At 40.4% G+C, this 18,589-nt stretch overlaps 1 protein-coding gene across 1 annotated transcript in view; it reads right to left on the bottom strand.

Annotated features, from left to right (window-relative positions):
• Window positions 1-18,589, bottom strand: part of LOC115222602 (short-chain dehydrogenase/reductase 3) — an 88,001-nt gene that overhangs the window by 54,784 nt on the left and 14,628 nt on the right. Inside the window, exon 2 of the mRNA XM_029792899.2 lies at window positions 3,886-4,008. Coding sequence (XP_029648759.1) covers window positions 3,886-4,008 — 123 coding nt within the window. The remainder of the gene's footprint in view (window positions 1-3,885; window positions 4,009-18,589) is intronic.

Raw genomic sequence — 18,589 nt, 5'->3', positions numbered from 1 at the left:
ACATAAATTAATATATCATTATCAACATCATTTAACATCCGTTGTCCATGCTGGCATGGGTTGGAGGGTTTGACCAGGGCTGGCAAACTGGGGAACTGCATCAGACTCCAGTCTGATTTGGCATGGTTTCTACGGCTGGATGCCCTTCCTAACGCCAATCACTCCAAGAATGTAATGGGTGTTTTTATGTGCCACTGGCATGGGTGCCATTTGCATGACACCAGTATCTGCCACATGTGCAAGGTGTGCATTGCACACCCATCGAAAATTTAATCGCAAATCTTATTGGAAAACTTTGGTTATACCCCTGCTTGAAATTTAGGAGGGCAGCAACCACCAGGCATCACTGAAACGTGTGTGCGTGCGTGCATGTGTGACTCTGTGTGTGTGTGTGTGTGTGTGCATGTGTGTGTGTGTGTGTGTGATTGTATGTGTGTGATTGTGTGTGTGATTGTGTGTGTGCATGTGTGTGTGATTGTGTGTGTGTGTGTGATTGCGTATGCGTGTGTGTGTGTGATTGTGTGTGTGTGTATGTGCATGTGTGTGTGATTGTGTATGTGCATGTGTGTATGATTGTGTGTGTGTGTGTGCGCGTGTGTGTGTGTGCATGCGCATGTGATTGTGTGCATGTTCTTGCCTTGGCATTGCATGACAGTTGTTCCAATCTTCTGAGAAAGACCTGTCTCATCATGAAGAGATATTACCTTTACTTGGAAACAGGTGAGGATTGGTGAAAGAAAGGGCATCAGGGTGTAGAATATCTGCCTCAACAAATTGTCTAACTCCTGTTACGTTAAAACATTGATGACGATGCTGATGATAAAAGAAAAGCAATGGTGCCAGTTGGCGTAGCTTAGGGGTAAATGATATGGTTGAAAAATTAGCAGTTCTGGGCATGGCTGTGTGTTAAGAAGCTTGCTTCCCAACCACATGGTCCCAGGTTCAGTTCTACTGTGTGGCACTTTGGACAAGAGTCTTCTACTACAGCCTTCGGCTCACCAAAGCCTTGAGTGTGGATTTGGTAGACGGAAACTGAAAGAAGCTCATTGTGTGTGTGTGTGTATATATACCTATTTCTTTACTACCCACAAGGGGCTACACACAGAGGGGACAAAAAAGGACAGACATAGGTATTAAGTCGATTACATCAACCTCAGTGCGTAACTGGTACTTAATTTATCGACCCCGAAAGGATGAAAGACAAAGTCGACCTCGGCGGAATTTGAACTCAGAACGTAACGGCAGACGGAATACGGCTACGCATTTCGCCCGGCGTGCTAATGTTTCTGCCAGCCCGCCTATATATATATATATATATATATATATATATATATGTATATATATATATGTATATATAAAATAAATATAAGAGAGTGGCCATATATATATATATATATATATATATATATATATATATATATATATATATATATATATATACACAATTGCAGCGTGGAAGGTGTTTATAAGCCATTTAAGAAACACACAAAAGCCGTTCGATTCACTCCAACATTTAAGTTTAATTTGTCAAAATATTTTCCTCGCTAAAATCCGCGACCTGTTCACTGACAAAGTCCGTGCTGCATCTCATATATATATATATATATATATATATATATATATATATATATATATATATATATATATACAAATATATATATATATATACATTTATGTGTTTGCGTCTGTGTTTGTCCCTCCACTATTGGTAAATGATCTTGGTGTGTTTATGCCCCCGTAACTTAGCTGTTCGCCATAAGAGACCAATAAAATAAGTACCAGGCTTACAAAGAATAAAGAGAGGGGGTCAATTTCTTCAACTAAAAGGTGGTGCTCCAGCATGGCCACAGTAAAAAAAAAGAATACCATAACCAGAAACCCATATTATCTTTTAACGAGCATTTCGGTAAGACAAACTTCGGTAAGAATGAATTAGAAGCCAGATAAACATGTGGGACAATATCCTAGGTCTCCTTTTTTAGGGGACAACCTGATGTATTTGGGGACAGTCAACAGTGTTGGATAGCGTAAAGATTAAAGTTGTAGTTGAGAAAAAGGTCAGTTGACACGAAGGACTGGAAGTCATCTGAGTATTGGAAGAGAGTTACCAGTATCGTGATGATACTGGCGATGATAAGGCGGCGAGCTGGTAGAATCGGTAGCACGCCGGGCGAAATGCTTAGCAGTATTTCGTCTGCGGTTAAGTTCTGAGTTCAAATTCCGCCGAGGTCGACTTTGCCTTTCATCCTTTCGGAGTCGATTAAATAAGTACCAGTTACGCACTGGGGTCGATGTAATCGACTTAATCCATTTGTCTGCCCTTGTTCATTCCCTCTCTGTGTTTAGCCCCTTGTGGGTAGTAAAGAAATAGGTATTTCGTCCGTCTTTATGTTCTGAGTTCAAATTCCGCCGAGGTCGACTTTGACTTTGCCTTTCATCCTTTCGGAGTCGATTAAATAAGTACCAGTTACGCACTGGGGTCGATGTAATCGACTTAATCCCTTTGTCTGTCCTTGTTCATTCCCTCTCTGTGTTTAGCCCCTTGTGGGTAGTAAAGAAATAGGTATTTCGTCCGTCTTTATGTTCTGAGTTCAAATTTCGCCGAGATCGACTTTGACTTTGCCTTTCATCCTTTCGGGGTCGATTAAATAAGTACCAGTTACGCACTGGGGTCACTATAATTGACTTAATCCGTTTGTCCCTTCTGTGTTTTTAGCCCCTTGTGGGTAGTAAAGAAATAGTATCATGATGATTCAGACTGGGTATCAAAACGCTGATGTCTTCATTGCTGTTTTGTGAACACTGAAAATGCTGTAATACATGACATGGACAGCTGCCAGAGAAACTACGATGTTGTGGCCAGTAGGAGTGGCCAGTAGGGGTGGCCAGTAGGGATGGCCAGTAGGGGTGGCCAGTAGGGGTGGCCAGTAGGGATGGCCAGTAGGGGTGGCCAGTAGGGGTGGCCAGTAGGGGTGGCCAGTAGGGATGGCCTGTAGGGATAGCCAGTATGGATGGCCAGTAGGGGTGGCCAGTAGGAGTGGCCAGTAGGGGTGGCCAGTAGGGGTGACCAGTAGGGGTGGCCAGTAGGGGTGCTATTGCGAAAGACATCAACTGCTCTGCCTGCAACATCAAGGCTGAGCTGGTCGCCAAGATCAAAGAGGTATTTAAAGAACATTCCAGTGATACAGTGAGGAACACATGTGCCAAGCTCCAGAGTTACGTTGAAGTCATTGTGGAAGACTGAGGGTGGTTACTTTGACTAAACTCTTCTCTCTCAGCTATACCCTAATTTGATATTTTTTGATTTTTTAAAAAATACTAATATTTTAGGATGGGATGTTGTGTTTTTTTTTTCTCCCCTTTTATGCAAACTGTCAAATTTAGCCCAAACACCCTGAATATGTGTGTACAGTTAGTGAAAAGGGAAAGATATGCTGTGGAATAATTACATGTGTGTGTGTTTTATTAATAATCGGTAGAAGTTACAGGTGATTCAAGGGCTGAGAGGTTTGTTCGTTGGCGCTTATCAAACAATTATTAATAGGAAACACACACACACACACACATAGTCATGTTTAAGTTCTATAGTTCTGGGTCAATCAAAATGCTACAAGTAAAATTTTATAGATAAAATTGTTTAGGGAGGTCATCCAGATGTGTATGAACGTCAGTGAGAGGAACAAAAACAAAAGAAAAAAAAACATTTTGATTATCCCTTTATTCCAAGGTTGATTTACCACTTTTCCTTCATGAAGATGGTAACATATATTGCAAGGAAAAGTGTTGATGTTGATATAACTGATTAAAATCTTCAAACGCGGATCATCACTCTATCAGCAGACTAATAATTGAAAGCAGTAAAAGAATTATAGAATGAAAGAATACCTGTTTGTCGATATCTTCTTTGATGCTGACATCACATTGCATGTAAACACAAGGGGTTCCCAGTGCACACACTTCTGTACTGGTCTGGGAGAGTGACTGTACGTGGCGGCCCCACAGTATTATCTGTTCAGAAGACAAAACAATAAAAGAGCAAAATGTTTGTTATGTATGTAAATGAATGTATATTATAAACATAGAGGATCAAATGGGAATCCTCCACATGGATGCAAAACAAAAGAAAAAGAAAACTTAAATGGAAACATATAGGAATGTGGTGCTGCAGCATGGCCTTGGTAATAACATCTAAAACAACTTAAAGAAAATAAAAAATAAAAATGAGAAATAACTTCTGGTAACAAGAAATTGTACTGGAGTGGAATCATGTTTCTTAATAGAGAACCATAGAATTTGACACAAAACAATTTTCTTCATATATTAGTTTCAGAATTTGGCACAAGGCCAGCAATTTCAGGGGAGGGGCTTAGTTGATTGCATCAACCCCCAGTGCTCAACTGGTACTTATTTTATCGATTCCCCCAACCCCCCCAAAAAATGAAAGGCAAAGTTGTCCTGGGCATAATTTGAACTCAGAACATAAAGATGGACAAAATTCCACTAAGCATTTTACTCAGCATGGTTAGGATTCTACCAGCTTTCCACCTTATATTGTATTACAGGCAGAGGGAGCACTGTTATAACATAACAGTGCTCTGTCTGTCTATAGTTGTGAACTGCACCAACTTTACTGTACACCGGATACGTGAATTCAACAGTACTTTTGATAGGTTAAAAAGAATCAATACTTTTGATTATAGATCTATCTGTTCAATCATAACCAACTTCTTAGGATTAGCAGTAAAAACATTAATGTATGAATATACTTTATTTGGGATTAACAAAGCTATTAATAGTTTCACATAAAGAGGAATCGCAACATGAGAAAATTGGTACTCATCTCCATTTGGATGAGAATACACAAAGTTACACATGACAGCACGGGATTTGAGAATAAATAAATATACAGATCATGGGAGACTTGATAATCAATAGAAGATTACTCGGTACATGAAACTATGGGAAGCCTTGTTAACTCACAAATAAAGAATATTTATTCATCAATGTGGTATACAGCACCCATTCTCACTGTTCAACATTAGCGTGTGTGAGTGTGTTTATATATATATATATATATATATATATATATGTGGAGGCGCAATGGCCTAGTGGTTAGGGCAGCGGACTCGCGGGCGTTGTGAGTGTTTATTGAGCAAAAACACTTAAAAGCTCCACAAGGCTCCGGCAGGGGGTGGTGATCCCTGCTGTACTCTTTCACCACTCTTTCTCCCGCTCTTTCTTCTGTTGGCCTGCTCGCTTAGCCAGCATCATTCAAAGGCTAAAACAATGCGAACGCATTGTGACCAGCGATGTGTAACTACATCTGATGGACTGGTCGGTCACGTGATCACGTGATATATATATATATATATATAATATCATCATCATCGTTTAATGTCCGTTTTTCATGCTGACATGGGTTGGATGGTTTGACTGGGGTCTAGGAAGCCAGGAGGTTGCACCAGGCCCCAATCTGATCTGGCAGTGTTTCTACAGCTGGATGCCCTTCCTAACGCCAACCACTCTGAGAGTGTAGTTGGTGCTTTTTACGTGCCACCAGCATTGGGGCCAGAGGAGCTGGCATCAGCCACGTTCGGATGGTGCTTTTTACGAGCTACAGGCTTGGGGCTCACAACTACAATTTCCATTTGATTTGATTTTGATATTGCTGATGTTGAGCAAGTACCCAAGAGTAACCGAAAATGTTCTCTGTGGGACAAGACCATCATAGTTCAGGCTTCCACCACTAGAATCCACTTAATGTGATCATCAGGCATCAGTTCGCCAACCAGTGACATCAGGCTGAGTCATACTGCCACTTGGTGGATCTTTGTTTTGCAGTGCTTCTCCCCTGTTCATCAATTTTTGCGATGGCTGAAATGAAGGAACAGCATGCTTCCATGAAATTCTGTTTTCTGCTGGGGAAAACAGTGGCCAAAACAGTTGTCATGCTTCAAACCACTTACAAGGACTCTGCCATAAGCAAAACACAAGTTTACGAGTGCTTTCCATTCTTTAGGAATGGTCACTTGTTGCTTCAGAACCAACCTCGTTCAGGGCCACCATCAACCTCTCGAACAAATGAAAACTTCATGAAAATTCACAAACTGATCTTGGAGGACCATCACCAAACAATTGACAAATTCATTGATATGACTTTTGTGTCCTGGAGCACCAGCCAACGAATTTTGAGTGAGGAATTGCAAATGAAAAAGTTGCAGCAAAATTTGTGCCTCATTTGCTCACAGAAGATCAAAAGCAGTCACAACTGAATGTATGTTGTGAACGGAAAAACAATTGGAAGTTGATCTGAACCTTTTTTTCAAAGGTAATCACTGGTGACAAAAGCTGGTGCAATGGAATTTGTAGGCATGGAAGAGGTGAAGATAAAAAAAAATGATGGAGGTGTTAAAAGGAATCACTTTGCAAGAGTTCCGGGACTGCTTCAAACAGTGGAAAACGCATCTGGATCGAAGTATTGCTTCAAATGGATGATACTTTGAAGACGATAAAAGTGTAAATGTGTAAAACTAAGTGAATAAAATAACATTGCAAAACTCTGGTTTCTATTGAGTGCCCGCTTGCATATATATACATATAGTGAAAGTGCATAGCTCAGTGGTTAGAGCATTGACCTCACAATCATGAGGTAGTGAGTTCGCTTCCTAGACCAGGCTGTGTGTTGTGCTCTTGAGCAAGACACTTTATTTCACGTTGCTCCAGTTCACTCAGCTGTAGAAATGAGTTGCAACATCACTGGTGCCAAGCTGTATTGGCCCCTTTGCCTTTCCCTAGGATAACATCAGTGGTGTGGAGAAGAGAGGGCTGGTATGCATGAGTGACTGCTTGTCTTCCATAAACAACCTTGCCTGGACTTGTGCCTCAGTGGAGAACTTTATATTATGTCCAAGATGCCATGCAATAGGACTGAACCGATAACTATGTTGTTGGGAAGCAAATTTCTTAACCATACACTCATGTATCTATCTACCTGCCTACATACTTACCTACCTACCTATCTATCTATTGATCTATTTATCTGCCTGCCTACCTACCTACCTACCTACCTACCTATCTATTTATCTATCTGCCTGTCTACATTACATACTTACCTATCCATCCATCCATCCATCCATCTATCTAGATACATGCATATGCACAAAGGTTGTACTGAAAGTAATGCAAGAGTAGACCCAATTTCTTTTATTAACAGATCTTTCATAAGTGCCACTATCCAACATAATCTGCATCACAAATGATGCATTTGTGCCATCAGTAAATCCAACACCTGAATTCTTTTTGAAAATATTCAGGTGTGCACTGCAGGACTCAACTTATTCATGTCCTTCAACTGTCTATGTTGTCAAATCATTGTCTGGGGACAGTTCAGCTGCACAGGTGGTTAGAGCATCTTTCTGTGTTGATTGCTGGCTCTTGGCGACATAGTGTGGCACCATTCCATGGCCTGAATCTTCATTTGCAGATCATAAAGAATCGCCCATGTTTCATTCCCTTTACACCATATTGGTGTAAAAAAAAAAAACGTTTTCATTGATTAGAAACACTGAAACAGCAGATCAGAAGAACCTTCAATTTTTCTCTCCTCAAAACAGATGTCAGCTGCCAAAGAACTCATTTTGCACATAATTTCTAATATCCAAATTCTTTCACCATCTTTTGTAATGCATTGTAACCATACTCTAGTTGTGAATCAAGCTCACAGACTGTGACTTGCCTGTCCGCATGATCAAATTCATCCACTCATCAGTGAATGTCAGTGGACACAGTTGATGGTCTTCCACTGCATGATTTATCTTCAAAGCTTTCAATCTTTTTTATCCATTTGTGCACATTGCTTTTGCCAAAGGTGTTATCTCTTCAACAACAATAACCTGCAGTTTACTGCGGATGTGGAACGTAGGACAGTCTGCAGCCCTCATTCACCAAGAACTCAATAATGGCACTTGGCTTCTGTTTGAAACTTATTACCTGCCTGGGGCATCCAGCTGTAGAAACCATGCCAAAACAGAGAATGGAGCCTAGTGTGGTTCCTGGCCCTCTGCTAGTTCCTGTCAAGTTGTCCAACCCATGCCAACATGAAAAACAGACGTTAACCCTTTAACATTCAGGTTACTCAGTCAAATGTAATATTTACATTATTTTGAATTACTCATGCATGGTCTTGTAGCTTTATGATTTCAATGATGTGACTCTTTACTTTAGAAATGATATTGTAGGGTAGGTGTAAGAGGCCAGATCTGGCTAGTTTGAGCATAAACAGGGAAAATATGTCAGCCAGATAAGAGTAGTTTAAATACTAAAGGGTTAAATGATGATGAGGAAGAGTTAACTCTACCAACATGGCACAATGGTCAGAGAGTTGGGCTCACAATCATGAGGTAGTGAGTTCGATTCCCAGACTGGGCTGTATGCTATGTTCTTGAGCAAGTCACTTTATTTCATGTTGCTCCAGTTCACTCAGCTGTAGAAATGAGTGCAATGTCACTGATACCAAACTGTATCGGCCTTTGCTTTTCCCTTGGATAACATCAGTGGCATGGAGATGAGGGGGCTGGTATGCATGGGTGACTGCTGGTCTTCCATAAACAACCTTGCCCAGATTTTTGCCTTGGAGGGGAACTCTCTGGGTGCAATCCCATGGTCATTTATGACTGAAGGAGGTCTCTGTCCTGTCGGTTAATAAAAGTCATGTGCACACTCCTGCATTACTTTCATAAACATGGTTTTAGTGAATGAATAAATTAAGAATGATATGGTGGGGATGAAATACTTAAGGATTCTTGCTGTATGAAAAACATAGTTAAGAGAGGGTTAGCACTTTCTTAATGTAGGGGATCACAATTTAGCCCTTTGGCATTTAAACTGGCCATATCTGGCTCAAATATTCTACCTGTTTTATGTTCAGACTGTCGAGATCTGGCCTCTTACACCTACCTTGCAATGTTAAACTAAGAATAAACAGTCAGATCATTAAAATCTCTACAAGATAATGCACAAGATAATGCACAAGATAATGCACAATTAATTCATCGAAATTGATAAAAAATCAATGGAAATAGCAGTTATGATACCAGTGCCAGTGGCACGTAAAAAGATCCATCCAAACGTGGCTGTTCCCAGCGCTGCCTCGACTGGCCTCCGTGTCGGTGGCACGTAAAAAGCACCAACCGATCATGGCTGTTGCCAGCCTCGCCTGGCACATAAAGAGCACCCACTACACTCTTGGAGTGGTCAGCGTTAGGAAGGGCATCCAGCTGTAGAGAAACTACCAGATCAGACTGGTGCCTGATGCAGCCTTCTGGGTTCCCAGACCCCAGTCAAACTGTCCAACACATGCTAGCATGGAAAACGGATGTTAAACGATGACGATGATGAATGTGAATAGATAAGCATTGCATTTGACAGAATAATCTGTGAATGCTAAAGGGTTCATGTAATGCTGCTAGGGACAATGTCAGCGTCATCATTATCATCATTATTTTAATGTCCACTTTTCCATACTTGTATGCATCAGATGGAGGTTGTAGCAGATTTTTAGGTCAGATGCCCTTCGTGGCGCCAACCTTCAACTTGTTTCTATACACATTTTTTTCTCTCGTTTTTTCTGCGTCCCTTTCTGTAGAAGAGCTTAGGCTCGAAACATAAAAGACTTTTTCTATTTCTGAGCATTATACTAATACATCTGTTTGTTTTGTTCACCACCTGTCTTCGTCTTTTATTTTTTTCGTAAACTCTCCCTAATATTCCCCTATAACTGGACATGTTTCCACAGAATATTGGAAATAAATGGCACTTTTTGCATGGCAGTGGCAATCATTTTACAACTATCATTCAATGTCAGGAGAGACACAAACAAACAAACACACACATATACATACATATATAGAAGTTGTTGACTGGTTTAAAACAATTAGAAATAAGAATAAAGCGAGATTTACACAATTTGACATTGTCGATTTCTATGCATCTATTTCTAGAAAACTGCTAGATAAAGCCCTCACTTTCGCAAGTGATTTTACTGAAATTAGTGAACAAGATGAGGATATAATCTTCCCTGCTAGGAAGACCTTACTCTTCAGCGAGAACACAGAGTGGGTCAAGACAGCAGACTCAAAAGGTTCTTTCAATGTGAGCATGGGGTCATATGACGGAGCAGGCATATGCGATCTCATTGGACTATTCCTGCTTGACACATTAGGGAAAGCTTTTCTTGGTGTATATTTCGCTATTTATAGGGTTGATGCTCTAGCTTTAACTATGATTATCAATGGACCAATGCAAGATTGGTAAAGGAAGGATATTATCCATCTGATGAAAACATTCGATCTTAGCATAACAATAGATACCAACTTGACGGTTGTCAATTTCCCCGACGTATCTCTAGATTGACAAAAGAATATTTACTAATCCTATAGAAAGTCCAACGATAGACTTAGTTATATTAATGTAGGTTCCTGCCACTCCCACCCTCATAGTGTTTAAGAATTTAGTTAATACTAGCAGTATCGCCCGGCGTTGCTCGGGTTTGTAAGGGAAATAACTATATAAGCATTTTTAGAGAGTTACTTCCCTTATAGATGCCAATTCCGGCTTTCTTAGCCATTTCTGTTTTGGTGTCTTCAAACCATGAAGTCGTTGTTCTAAAAGAACGCTGGTTTCCTTGACAACGCTTTACGACGTTGATTTCCTTACACTTCCTTCCCCACAGCTTCATGAGGGAGGGAAGAAGGGGGAGAAGCAAACAGGTGCAGGTGTGACCATGGACACACGAAAAATTATGCATTAAAATGGAATAAAAAATGATGTTAAATTATTTTTAAAATCGTAGACTCATCGTAGACGCGCGCTAATACTCAGACGGGCTCGATATGAATCACAACTATAAGATACCCGAATTTGGTTAAACTGCACCGCAAAATGTGGGAGTAGTTAGGAATCTAAATCGAAGGGGACAGACACTCACACAACTACAGTTTTATATATATAGATTAGTAGGAGAATTTCTAGACCTTCCTCCAATATTTAATAATGCTTCCCCACAATATAACAATGCCCTTAAAGCTAGTGGATTTAAAGAGGAAATAGGTTACACACCTACTCTTAGTCCAGAAATAAAGAAAAGAAAACATAGACACAGGAAAATTATCTGGTTCACACCCACTTACTCCTCCGAAGTGACCTTTAATATAGATAAATGTTGGGTTGTCCGGAAAGTTTGTGCCGATTTATAGTAGCTTACCTTTCGACTTATTTTAGAACATGGTTGAGTCCATAAAATAGGATTTGACTACACCTCCATTTAGAGCACAGTTTCAGCTATTTTTTCATGGAAGAAGGTTTATGTTCCTATAATCTGTGTTAATTCTGTAACCCTTTAAAATGGAAGATAAGAAAGTTCATTTTCGGCATTTGATGCTTTGGGAACCAGACAAAAATTGCTGCAGCCCGGCTGGGATGTGTTACCCCACCCTCCATATTCAACAGATATTACTCCTTCGGATTTCCACTTATTCAGGTCTCTGCAGAATAGTCTTAATAGTAAAAATTTCACTTCCTTGGATGATGTAAAAAGATACCTTGATGAATTCTTTGCCATGAAACCACCTCTGGGATGAGGGTATTTTCAAGTTAAAGGAAAGATAGAGATGCATTGTGCAACAAAATGGTTCATATTTGGTTGATTAAAAATGTAATGGCAAGTATTTATTGACCTTTTTCTTGCTTTTAAAAATCGGCATGAACTTTCCGGACAACCCAATATTTCTTGTCACTTATAGATAGACATTTTCCAATACATCATACATATTGGAAACTCTTTAATAGACATAACCTAAAAATTAGTTTTAGTTCAACCCCAAATTTTAAAACACGTAATTACACACAATGCAAAACAGTAACACAGAACCAGCTGTTCCTGCAGGGATAAAGACTTGTGCCTACTAGATGGAGCCACCATAAATTCTATGAACTATAACACAGCTTCATCATAGAGGGAAATTTCATCATCGTTTAACGTCCGTTTCCCATGCTAGCATGGGTTGGACAGTTCGACCAGGGTCTGGGAAGCCAGGAGGCTGCATCAGGCTCCAGTCTGATCTAGTAGTGTTCTACAGCTGGATGCCCTTCCTAACGCCAACCACTCAGTGAGTGTAGTGGGTGCTTTTTACGTGCCACCTGCACAGGTGCCAGGGGATATGTGTATATATGTATGTATGTATGTGTGTGTATGTGTGTGTCCAACTGCGTAATGTCCAGCCGATAAGCTAAGAAATCCTCTCACTTTTTAATCATTCATTCATTTAACTTGTAATGCTAACTTGCTAAACAAACCTGAGTGAAATTCACTTTGTAAGTTTAATGCGAAGCTACCCTGTAATCCCATTTCTTTTTCTTGCGATGCACGCACACTTTCCTACCTGCACCACCAATACCAGAAACCCCTTCTCCTGTATACCGGTAATCTCCTCTCTTTACTCTGAAATCTCTTCCCTCATACTGTAAACTCCCACAAGACTCTGCCTCCTTCCTACCCCAGATCTACATACCTCCATCCCTCCCTCTCTCTATGTATATATATATTTATACGTATGCATGTGTGTACTTATGTGTATATATATGTAGGAGGCGCAATGGCCCAGTGGTTAGGGCAGCGGATTCACGGTCATAGGATCGCGGTTTCGATTCCCAGACTGGGCGTTGTGAGTGTTTATTGAGCGAAAACACCTAAAAGCTCCATGAGGCTCCGGCAGGGGATGGTGGTGATCCCTGCTGTACTCTTTCACCACAACTTTCTCTCACTCTTACTTCCTGTTTCTGTTGTACCTGTATTTCAAGGGGCCGGCCTTGTCACTCTCTGTGTCATGCTGAATATCCCCGAGAACTACGTTAAGGGTGCACGTGTCTGTGGAGTGCTCAGCCACTTACACATTAATTTCACGAGCAGGCTGTTCCGTTGATTCGGATCAACCGGAACCCTCATCGTCGTAACCGACGGAGTGCTTCCATCCATATATATATGTATATATGTGTGTGTATATATATGTATATATGTGGTGTGTGTGTATATATATATATATATATATGAAAGGGAAAAAAACCAAATAGCAGCCCATTTAATTACTTAATTTAACATTGGTATATCTATATTTTCAGCTGCAGTAATGCTTATATTTATAATGCTTACCTTACTCTCACTCCCCAATAGAGGCAACAATTTTAACTTGTTTGAATAATGATAGGTTAAGAGTGAGAGCAACTGTTATGACATGTCTGGTGTCAAACGATCATGGAAAGCTCCCTTTTGGGTGTTGAATAACATCTCTCCTTCCCATCTTCCCTCCCACATCCCTTTCCAAGTTTTCAGAGTTGGCACACTGAAATGTAGATCTAACAAGATTGTAGAGATGCTTGAATGGAGGTATGTTGATGTATGCTGTATCCACAAGGTTAGATGGAGAGGAGCTTCTGCCAGGTTTCTCACAGGCAAGACTCATAGACATAAAATCTTGTGAGAAGGTAACAGAAATGGAGTAGGTGGTGTGGGCATACTTCTTGCTGAGAAATGGTGGATAAGGTTATAGAGGTAGTCAGTGTATGTGACAGAGTACTTAAGCTCAGGCTAGTCTTGCAGAATAGTATAGCTACAATTATATCTGCCTACACCCCACAAGCAAGCCTACCAAACGAACAGAAGGATCGCTTTTATGATTTTCTTCTACTTTCAAGACAAGTGACAACGATCTCATCTTTGTGGCTGGAGATTTTAATGGACCTATCGGACAGCATCCTGGTATCTTCATGGTGTTCCTGGGGGCCATGGAATTGGTTCTCAAAACGAAGAAGGAACTAGGCTACAGGAGTTCTGCAATGCAAATAACCTATTGATATGCAACATCAACTCCAAGAAAGCAAGCAGCCACCTGATAGCAGGTGACTGCTAGCCAGATTGACTTCATTCACACCAGACAGTGGGATGCATGGTTGCTCTTAAATGCAAAAACCCACCCTGGTGGAGAATGTACCCACCAGTATAGACTAGTAATTAATGACTTTAGACTCGAGGCCAGAAGGATGCCAAAAACCAGACAAATCTGGAAAAGAAGGACTTGGAAGCTTAAGGATCTTCATATGGTCATAGATTTAGGGAATCCTAATTGAGAAATCTGATGAGAGGGAGAAGCAGCTACAAACTTGTGATATAGAGGGCAACTGGAAATTCCTGTGGGATAGCTTGCTGAGTAACACAGACCAAATCTGTGGCTGGTGCAAAGTCCCTTCCAGACCTAGGGTAACATGGTGGTGAAACAATACTGCAGACAGGGCCATTAGAGCAAAGAAACAGGCCTGGAAGAGTGGTGGCAGCAGGGAACTGTACCAGATAGCCAGAAGGGAAGATAGGAGACAGGTAAATCTAGCCAAGGGAGAAGAAAAGAAGTTTGCCTTTGTTCAGTGCTGTGGAGACCAACGAGCTGAAATATTTTGGATTGCAAGACAGTGTGTGAGAGAAAATTGTGATGTCATACGAGAGAAATGTGTCCGCATGGATGATGGTGCATTTGCTTTTAATGATTCGGAAAAGAAAGAGGTTTGGAGAAGCCATTATGAGAGGCCACTGAATGTGGAGAATGAATGGGAGGAGGAGAGTCTGCCAAATTTTGACCCAGTAGAGGGACCAGCAATCCGAATAGACAGCTCCCTAGTAGATAAAGAAATTTAATATTCAGTAGTGTGGGTTATGGTCTAGTCACCCATATTGTAAATCAGGTGGTTCATGAAGGAGTCATGCTCAATGACTGGTGTAGCAGCACCATAGTCAACTGCTACAAAGGTAAAGGTGATGCTTTAGATAGAAATAATTACAGAGGTATCAAATTGTTGATTCAGGTGATGAAAGTTATGGAGAGAGTCATAGCCCAACTAATTAGGGAGAGAGTTAGCCTAAATGAGATGCAGTTTGGTTTTGTGCCAGGTAGAAGCACCACTGCTTCTGATAAGGCAACTGCAGGAGAAATACCTAGCCAAAGATAAACCTCTGTACTTGACTTTTGTTAACTTGGAGAAAGCCTAATCCCTTATCTGGTGGTCAATGTGGAAACTAGAGAGAGATGAGTTGTTGGTGAGAGGTGTACAAGCCTTGCACTAGGATGCTATCAGTAAGGTGAGGGTGGGCAATGAGTACAGCAAAGAATTCAGGGTACAAGTAAGGGTTCACCAAAGATCGGTGCTCAGCTTCCTCTTATTCATCATAGTCCTCCAGGAAATAACAGAGGAATTTAAGACAAGCTGCACTGGGAGCTACTCTATGCTGATAACCTTGCTCTTATAGTTGAATCACTACCTGAGCTAGAGAAGAAGTTCCAGGTATGGAAACAAGGTATAGAATCAAAGGGCCTTAGGGTTAACCTACCAAAAACCAAAGTCATAGTAAGTAGGAAGGCAGACAAATCACAAATCCCCTCAGGTAGATGGCCCTGTTCAATCTGTAGAAACGACGTAGGTAGAAACTCCATAAGATGCACCTGTGTAAGCTTTGGACACACAAAAGGTGCAACAACATCAAAGGATGGTTAACAGAGAAACTATCTTTTGTATGTGGAAGGTGTACAGGTATAATAAATGCTGAACATGTGCGGAAAATAGACTCCATCAACTCTCAGGGGAGCAAGCTAGAGGTAATTGATAGCTTCCAATGTCTAGGTAACCAGGTTAGTAGCGGAGGTGGTTGTTTTGAGAGTGTAGCTGTGAGAATAAAATTAGATTGGGTAAAATTCAGAGAGTTCCCTGCTGGCAACAAAGGGCCTCTCTCTCAGAGTGAAAGGCAGATTGTTTGATGCCTGTGTGTGAAGAGGCTATGCTGCAAGGCAGTGAAACATGGGCTGTGACAGCTGAGAACATGTGTAAGCTTAAAAAAATGAATCCATTATACTTCACTGGATGTGCAATATCAGTGTGCATGTTTGACAGAGTGTAAGTATCTTGAGAGAAAAGTTAGGCATAGGAGGAATCAGGTGTCGTGTGCAAGAGAGGCGACCGCACTGGTATGGTCATGTGGTGTGTATGGACGAGGACAATTGTGTAAAGAGGTGCCAATCTTTAACTGGAGGGAACCACAGGAAGACATGGAACGAGGTGGTGAAGCATGATCTTGAAACTTTGAACCACACAGAGGCAATGACTAGTGAATAAGACTTTTGGTGATGAACTCTGTTTAAGAAGATCCATCAAACCGAGTGAACCCATTCTAGTGGCACATAACAAAATTAACCTTGAATGTTGGGCCTCATGGAGACATAGTAACTGAGTTCCATTCATGTCTTGGGCCTGGGCCCCATGGAGGCAAAGTGGCCGAGTTCCTTTTTAGTGTTGAGCCCCATGAAGGTATAGTGGCTGAATTCCTTTCGAGCATTGGGCCTCATGGAGGCAGAGTGGCTGAGTTATTTTTGAGCGTTGGGGTTCATGAAGGTAATGACCAAAACTTTTGGCATTATGTTGTGCTTGAGAAGACCCATCAAGCTGAGCAAAATTGCAGTCATGGCAGATACTGGTGTCACACAAAAGTAGCCATTACATTCTCAGAGTGGTTGGCATTAGGAAGGGCATCCAGCCATAGAAAATCATGCCAAATCAGCCTTCTAGCATGTTAGCCCAGTCAAACCGTTCAATTCATGTCTGCATAGACAACAGACATTAAATGATGATGATGATGTGTGTGTGTATGCATATATTTATATATATACATATATGCATTTATATATATTTATATACATATATATATACCGGGGTAAACACATAAATGTAAAACAAGGTGGAAAAAAGAGTACTCAAATACCAGTGGTAGAGTAATATGCTTTATTTAAAAGCAACAGAAAATTCAACAAAACCTGTTACTCTGAGTTTCCCGTTGCCGTTCATCTGATGAAACTCAGAGTAACAGGTTTTGTTGAATTTTCTGCTGCTTTAAATAATACATATATATATATAAATATATATATGCATTTATATATATTTATATATATACATATATATATGCATTTATATATATTTATATACATACATACATATATATATATATATATACATACATATGTATATGCATTTATTTATATATATTTATATACATATATGTATATTTAGATTCATTTCTATATATTTATATATATATATATTATATATATATAATAGTATATTTATATATATCTAAATACACACATATATTCATAGATACACACAATGAGCTTCTTTCAGTTACTCTCTACCAAAACCACTCACAAGGCTTTGGTTGGCCGAGAGCTATAGTAGAAGACATTTAGTCAAGGTGCCGTGCAGTGGGACTGAACCCGGAACCCTATGGTTGGGGAAGCAAACTCCTTACCGCAAAGTCACATCCGTACCTACAATAAACCAAAACTGTATTTTCTTTTGTCCGTTGATTGACATTCAAGAACACCAATCCTACAGATGCTAGCAGTGGTTCACTTCCAGAACTAGGTGACCTTATCAATAGCATCAATACAAGTTCTCTTCTTCCTACATTTTGCAGGTTTTCCCCATTGATTAATTGATTCCACGGACAAAACTCTGAATCAGACATCCTGTTTTCTAAGGTTTCTGCTGTTGATTCTTATTAAGTCTAATCCAGTTTTTCTCAGCCATTTTCTGCCTATGGACCCCTTCGCATTCCTAACGTACTCTACTGGAACCCTCAGAGCCATTCAATGTTTAAGAAAATCCTATTATATTTGTATAATTAAATATTGAGAATTTTTTCTCTCTCTCTCTCTCTCTCTCTCTCTCTCTCTCTCTCTCTCTTACTTGTTTCAGTCATTTGACTGCGGCCATGCTGGAGCACCACCTTTAGTCGAGCAAATCGACCCCAGGACTTATTCTTTGTAAGCCTAGTACTTATTCTATCGGTCTCTTTTGCCGAACCGCTAAGTTACGGGGATGTAAACACACCAGCATTGGTTGTCAAGCAATGTTGGTGGGACAAACACACACACATATATATATATACACATATACGATGGGCTTCCTTCAATTTCTGTCTACCAAATCCACTCACAAGGCTATAGTAGAAGACACTTGCCCAAGGTGCCATGCAGTGGGATTGAACCTGGAACCATGTACTTGGTAAGCAAGCTACTTACCACACAGCCACTCCTACGCCTACATTGTATAAAAAATTGTATAAAAATTTTGTGTATTGTAGAAGCATAACCTGTTTATTGCACATAAATACTAAAAACAAAATATTACGTGGACCCTCAATTGTTGTACGAACCCCTAATGATCATATGGATCCCAGTTGAGAACCATTGGTCAGATCCACAGTTTCAGAGCTACGTAGTTTGGTTAGACCTGCCGGTGGCTAAAATTGTTGCTGGTTTGGCTTTTTGGGTTGTAGGGATAATACAAACTCTACTAACTACCAGGATAAAGAAGACCAAACTTGTTCCCACGATGATGAGAATTACGTTCAGCTTTTGTCATTTACTTGTTTCAGTCATTGGACTGTGGCCATGCTGGGGCACCACCTTGAAGGGTTTTAGTTGAACAAATCAATCTCAGT

The sequence above is a fragment of the Octopus sinensis genome, linkage group LG20, assembly GCF_006345805.1.
Source record: "Octopus sinensis linkage group LG20, ASM634580v1, whole genome shotgun sequence".
Classification (NCBI taxonomy): Eukaryota; Metazoa; Mollusca; class Cephalopoda; order Octopoda; family Octopodidae; genus Octopus; species Octopus sinensis.
Note: the sequence above shows the minus strand (reverse complement) of the source record. Positions and strands in the feature narration are given on the sequence as shown.